General features: G+C 37.7%; 1 protein-coding gene across 1 annotated transcript in view; it reads left to right on the top strand.

Moving 5' to 3' along the window:
* The window catches only part of LOC126161349 (gastrula zinc finger protein XlCGF8.2DB-like), a 116,152-nt gene extending 109,785 nt beyond the window's left edge, over positions 1–6,367 (top strand). The window contains exon 2 of the mRNA XM_049917116.1: positions 3,126–6,367. Coding sequence (XP_049773073.1) covers positions 3,182–4,252 — 1,071 coding nt within the window. The 5' untranslated portion in view covers positions 3,126–3,181 and the 3' untranslated portion in view covers positions 4,253–6,367. The remainder of the gene's footprint in view (positions 1–3,125) is intronic.
* Positions 6,368–7,377: the final 1,010 nt, after the last annotated feature.

Here is a 7,377-nt window from a genome sequence, read left to right on the forward strand (position 1 = left end):
AAAATTGCTTTGGTTCACTCTGAGACACCTGGACACTTCCCTTGTTGAGAGCCCTTCCTGGCACATAGTAACAATGCAGACATGATTGAACTGCGGTATTGACTGTCTAGGAGAGGTTGAACTACAGACAACACAAGTCGGGTACTGCCTTCCTGGTGGAATGACTGCAAATGATTGGCTGTCGGAACCCTTCCGTCTAATAGGCACTGCTCATGCATGGTTGTTTATACCTTTGGGCAAGTTTAGTGACATCTGTGAACAGTCAAAGGGACTGTGTCTGTGATACAATATCCACTTTCAATGTCTGTCTTCAGTAGTTCTGGAACTGGGGAGATGCAAAACTTTTTTTGATGTGTGTGTTCACATTTGTGAGCTATGTATTTTCATTGTATGAGTGTCATTCAATAATTAAAGAGACAAATTGGTCTGGCGAAAAATCTTTTAGTAGGGCAAGTTTGGTACTTTTATGGCTTTAAGTCGGCATCACTGGGGTGAGCCCTGATCAGCTACTTGCACTCGAGAGGACGACAGTTCAATCCCACTTGTGGCCATCCTGATTTAGGTTTTCTGTGATTTCCGTAAATCACTCCAGGCAAATGCCGGGATGGTTCCTTTGAAAAGGCACGTCCGACTTCCTTCCCCATCCTTCCCTAATCCGATGAGACCGATGACCTCGCTGTCTGGTCTCCTCCCCAACAACAACCCAACCTGATCAGCTGATGTATCTACATTGTTTTGTTTATAACCTCAAAAATACATTTCAAGATGGTGAGTCCACTTGAAATATCCCCATTAGTTGAACAACAGTTTGTTATTAATTTTTTGCTTGGTGAAGGTGAGAAACCAGTGAATATATACTGTAGAATGTCTTAAGTTTGTGCTGAGGGTGGTATGAATCGTGCAATTTTTTACAAATGGGTAGAGCAGTTCAAAAGTGTTCACTACTTAGTGATTGATGAACACCATTCTGGCTGACCAGTTGCAGTTTCAACTCCCTCACTTGAAAGTCGAATTTATGACATTATTCATACTGACCGCTGTGTGATTGTGGAAATGATATTTGATAACGTTCAAGTTAATACTGGTACAGTTCATAACATTATCTGTAACAAGCTGAAGAACCACAAAACATGTGCAAGATGGGTCCCAAAGGATTTGATGTGGCTACAAAAGGAAACAAGGTTGAGAGTGTGCACAGAGCTAAAGGAACATTATGAAAGAGAAAGTGAGCACTTCCTCAACAAAATTTTAACTTGTGATGAAACTTGGGTTCAAAAAGACAAAGCATGGAGTGGAAGTACGCCAACTGACATGTTAAGAAAAAATTTGAAACCCAATCATCAGCAGGGAAAGTCATGTTGATGGTGTTTTGGGATGCTAAAGGTCCAGTTTTTTGTGATTATTTCAAAGAGCAGCATACAATGAACAGCTAATACTACTTGGATTTGCTTTTAAACTAGGTGAAGCCAGCCATGAGTGAGAGGCATTGTGGATCTCACAGGAGAGGTGTGATTCTCCAACAAGACAATGTACGTCCTCATATTGCTCAATTAACCCATGAAACTATCAACAAATTTGGCTGGGAAGTATTGCGTCATCCCCTGTACTGTCATGATTTAGTACCTAGTGATTTCCTTTTGTTTGGTGCACTGAAGGAGGCCTTATGTGGGAAGAGGTTCCAGGATAATGAGGACATGAAAAAGTATGTGAGAAATTTGTTCAAACATCAAGATAAAGAGTTATTTGCAGCCAGAATAAAAAAGCTTATAGCCCATTGGAACAAGTGCATAAATGTTCAAGAGGATTATGTTGAACAGTAAAAATAGTATTGTTTTGTAAAAATAAACGCTTTTTTCTCCAGACCAATTTGTCTCTTATTAATTTAATTAATTTTATTATTTAATTTAATTTAATTATTGAATGACCCTCGTATTAAGATGACAAATCTCATTTAATTGCAAGATGATCCCTCTTTGAATAAATAAATAAAAAGAAATGAATCTTTTCTTCATCTTCCTCTTCATCTTCTTCTTCTCCTCATGCCATTACAACCCTGCATGTGTCTTAGCTTGTTCACCAAGTTGCCTCCATTCTTCCCGCTCCAGGGCAGTTCTCCGCCATCCTCTAACTCTGAGAGACTTTATATCTTCTCCCACATTGTTTGTCCACCACTATTGTAGCCTTCCTTTCTGTATTCCTTTCTGTTCACTTTCATTCAAAAACCGTTTTACTTGTTCATCCAGTATCCATCCTAAAGCAATGTCCACTTCAGGCTATTCTCATACTTTTAATTGTTCTTACAATGTCAGCTTCATTTACGAGTCAGTCCAGCTCAGTGTTCGTACTGTATATCCAGAAATAATTGTTACGCTGAACTGCCCCGTAGTTCTTGTGCAGAACCCTGAATTCAAATATCCCTAGCTGCTGCTCATCACTACTTGTTAGTGTCTGTGTTTCACATCCACAGGTTAGAACTGACCTGATAATGACCTTGTAAATTCAGTTTCAGCTGTCTATTTATATTTAATAAACGAGAGACCAACAATTTCTTAAAAGTGTGGAAGCATCTTAGGATGTGCTGTTTTATTTCAGTTGAGATGAAATTTGTCCTATTAATATTAGATCTCAGATAGTCAAATCTCTGCACATGCCCAAAGTTGAAACCAGCCCCTGACAGTTAATCTAAATTATTATTTTCTTTCTGCTCTGTCCATCTTCATCACCAGATCATGGTGTTGGCTGAGCATCTTCTTAATTCGGCCCACTTCTGGTTTCCAAGCCTTGTTGAGATTATAACCACAGTCCTCATTGATAAGATTATCCCTGGTACATATTTCAATGGCTTCTCTAACAACACTGGCCCAGTATTTGGAAGTCTGTGCTAAAATTCTAGTATGGCTGTATTCTATCACATGATAATAAAAGAAAAATAATACTGGTATAAGAACAGATCACATAATCCCATCTTGCTTTGTTCATTGCCTCTTTCATTGCTTCTACATGTTTTTGCATAATCATATAAAAGTGTTACGTAAGACTGCACAAGTCTTGTCTCCATTTATGTATAAACCAATGTCTTAATAGGACAGTGGACTTGGGTTGTAATAATAATCTTTGTCTTACAGGTAATGCAGAACCACAACATTCCACCCTGAAGCAACCAAATGCTCCATACTCAGTTATGTATAATGCAAGTGTACACCCATCCTTGAGACCAGCAGAAACAAACAATGAAGCCAACCTTGCTCGAGGACCAGAATATTATGAGTCTATGCAGGTAGATCCTCACTTAAAGCCAAGTCAGATAAATAGTGACTCCAACTCTGAACAAGAGCCACAATGCTTGGGTCCTTTTGTAGAATTGTCAAGCATCAAGTGTCCTAAATGCTTTGTGGTACTGACAGAGTATTATCAACTTATCAGTCATTCTTGTATTGATGAACACATTTGGAGTGAGGCAAGTAAAACAAAACTTAAATGCTGCTTTTGTGAGAAGGAGTATAGTACTGTGTCTGCTTTGAAAAGACATATTAAAACATATGTTCGAAAGACATATGTGAAGTGTAGCATTTGTGGACTGCGCCTTACCAATGAATTTTCTTTCAAAACACATGCACTAACACATACAAATCAGTGGCCATATCGCTGTGATATCTGTGGTCAAGGGTCCGTATCAGAATATCACTTGGGACTCCATAAAACGATTCATACAAATGAAAAGCCTTGGATGTGTGATGTCTGTGGAGCTATGTTTCCAAATCAAGCAAGATTAAATGGTCACAAAATATTTCACTCGGAAAAGAGATATGAATGTGACTTGTGTTTTGCAAAGTTTAGAGGACATTATCAAGTTAAAGAACATAAGAAGAAGGTGCACTCTGCCAGGAAAAAGAATTTTAAGTGTGAACACTGCAGCTCAGCTTTTACATCTAAATATTTTATGAAGTTGCACAAAGAAATGAAACATGATGATAATTCAGGTGGAGAAAGCTTCTTTTGTTCTGTATGTAACAGAGAATTTAAACATAGATTTGCTTTCAATAGACACATGTATAAGCATAAACTTCGGAATGAAAATGTAATATACACATGTGACATGTGTAAGAGGAATTTTGCAACAAAATCCTCTCTGACTAGGCACATTTTAGAACACAGTGGAAAACAGTTCAGTTGTACTCATTGTGGAATGTTATTTACACAACAAAGTAGTGTAAAAAGGCATATGCTTAAACTGCATTGCAGCGATGGATGATACTTTGATATGTTTGATTATGTGGAAAAGACAAAGAAAAAGCATACAAGTCTACAAGATTTTGTGGCCATTGTCACTGTTAAAATCTTATGAGTAGTTGGATGCACTATACTCCTCTTCAAAATTCTTAAATACTCAACTTTTTCATCCCTCTTGTTGATGTCCCCAGATGGCAGAACATGTCAAAAGGCAGTGTCATGTTCACTTATAAAAGGCTGTTTTCTTGCACTTCTTCAAAGAATTCGTGTTATTGGATACAAAAATCTTAAGGCTGCTAATGATGAGCAGTCGTCATTGGGCAAATACTGATACAGATAAGGAAAGGAGGAGGGGGCAGAGATGTTTAAAAAAATTAAATTGTTTTCATCCAACCAAACTAGCTTGCTGGTAATATTTACTTCCTTGATGACAGGTAGCCATGAAGCCAGAATTCCTTTATACCTGTTGTTGTAAACGCTCTATAAAAATGCCTGATGGACATTTGAGCTCACGATACACAGGCTTTGGAAACAGTTTATGAACAAGCAAGGTCATAAGAAAATTGAAAAATGTGTTATGACTAGACTTGTTAGTAAGCACTCTTATCAAGTTCCTAATGCCCTGAATATGTGTCACTCCCAAAATATTTGGGTTACCAAAGGTAGACAAAGAAGGGTGTCCACTGAGAACTATTGTGAACAGGATTAACTCTCCAACGTGTTTCTAGCAGGTCAGTTATCAGAGAAGTAAATCATCTTGTCAGAAAAAAATGAACACTTTTGTGAGGGATTATGAACATTTTTTATTAATATTGCGAAGGATTCCAACCATTTGTTATAAACAGTATGCATAGTTAAGGTATCCACAACTGTCATCTTGCTGAGCTTCGATGTGAAAGCCCTTTCTTCTAACATTCCAGCAGCAGATACTGTGGAGTTCACTGGAGGCAAAATTGCTGTGGATATATGTGATCTGGTCAAAATCTGCAAGCAATTCAGCTTATTTTAAACATAAATGAGAGTTTTGTTAACACTGTCACGATGTTGCTCACTTTTGTTGTCATTAGCAGCTGGCATTTCCATACAACATTCTGAGGATTAGCCATAAACAAGATGAATGAAGAAGCTTCCTCACATTCTGTAAAGTTACAAGTTGTTAGTAGAGTAATCAACCGGTTAGGGACAATCCTCTATAAGAATGGCATAAGGGTTAGTTTTTCAGTCAGTACAAAATAAAAGATTTTCTCATATTTAGAATGTATAACAGTAATTACTCCAACATCACAGGAGTAGAGGAAATGATATGTGATTGCGTTACAGAATATATAGGCGAAACTGGGTAGATATTTAAGTAACATGTTAAAGAGCATGAATGCCCCGCACATTTACAACAAAGGTTAAAGTCTGCAGTACAGGAGCACCGAGACAAGTGTGGCACCAAGACGAGTGTGACAGAGATATAGATTTTAATAACATAAGAGTTATAGCTAAAGAAAGTAATACATGTAAAAGGAAACTCTGAGTGGCAGTTGAAACCTAGAAGAATGAGTGAATTATTGATAGAGATGATGGCTACAGGCTTGTGGCCGTTGTGGCTATCTGCTACCAAGGAAGTAAATACGTAGGCTATGCTGTGCGAGGAAAATAAACAACAGTCAGGACAAATACTCAGTAACATTTTTATAAAAATCCCCAGCTCCTATTAGTATTCACCTGGGCACCAATGGCAGCAGAAGATTTTTCGCCAATTACTCCACTTTTCCGAAAAAGTGTGGGAAAACAGCCTTTTTTATAAGTGAACATACCATTGTTTTTCAAGTGTTGAACATTCAGGGTACACCAGAACCTCCTGTAAAAGATCCCTGAAGAGGGATTGAAACATAAAGTATTTTAGCGAAGAAGAATGTGATGCGGTGTAACAGCACAAAAATTTTTACTGTAAATGGGAAGCAGCCATGAACAGAAATCATCATGCATACACAAATTTCTGTGTAGCAATTTTATAAGAAATTATTGTCCATTATAATGTAAGTGTTCTTTTCTTCTTTCAAATGATGTCATTGGAATTTTGAACCAACACAAGAAAACTATATTGTGATGTTCTTTGTTGTATATATGTGCCATAAAATGTAATATAATTTCGATCATAAAGATAGTTTAAACAATGAAAATGGATGGCTTTTTTCAAATATTATCTCTTCTTCCTTATTTTGCTGGTCTCATCCCATTTCTTGACAGGGTTGACATGTTAATCGTGATTTGACATTTTTGGAGATGAGAGTAGTCAGATACCCTTCCTGTTGCCACATGGTCCTCCTCCCCTCCCATGATGGAATTTTTGTACCCCATCTATCAGTGTTTAGTGTTATTCCATGTGAAAGTGTGTAAACATTTTTGAACTGTTTGTGAGTCTTGTAACTGAGGTAACACATGTACTAGCCTGGTATTCACCTAATTGGGTTGGGAAACCACCTAAAAACCACATCCAGGCTGTCCAACATACTGTCCCTCCTCATTAATCCACTGGGTGAATTTGATCTGAGGTGTTAAGATATTATCTAGCTATATAAAATTGAAAATTGGCCTATTATTCAAACTTGAATGAAGGTACCAGACAGACATTGTTGGTGCAGCTGACCATCATATTGTCACCAACAGAAATTCTGACTTAACTTTCAGTTCAAAGACTATAAGGTAACCATGCAATTTGAGTTCATAATGATCAGCCTTGCACATTATACTGATCTGATTTTTCAAGTGATCCAATGACACCACTGCAGTCTGTGCCATTGTATCAGAACCACTGAAACCTGGTCATTAATTGAGCAAGCTTGCAAGTACCAGAGGTCCACGTGGGGAATTGATTTTATTTGATCAGGGAGACAAAACAACATCAAATTTAGCTCCCTGTTGCTCACACCAACACAAGGTTACTGTGTTGTGCAGTATCTTTTCCTGCCATTCTTGTAATGTCAGTCAGTAACCTTGAAGAATTATAGGAGTCCCTTTACTAGATCTTTGTTAGACACAATCTCATCAGGAATTACACACCCAAATATTTTTTTTAAGTGGCAGCAGGAGAACACACACACAAAAAGATTTAACTTATGCAAGCTTTCGGAGCCAGTGGATCCTTCTTCCAGCAGA

Source organism: Schistocerca cancellata, chromosome 2 (genome assembly GCF_023864275.1).
Source record: "Schistocerca cancellata isolate TAMUIC-IGC-003103 chromosome 2, iqSchCanc2.1, whole genome shotgun sequence".
Classification (NCBI taxonomy): domain Eukaryota; kingdom Metazoa; phylum Arthropoda; class Insecta; order Orthoptera; family Acrididae; genus Schistocerca; species Schistocerca cancellata.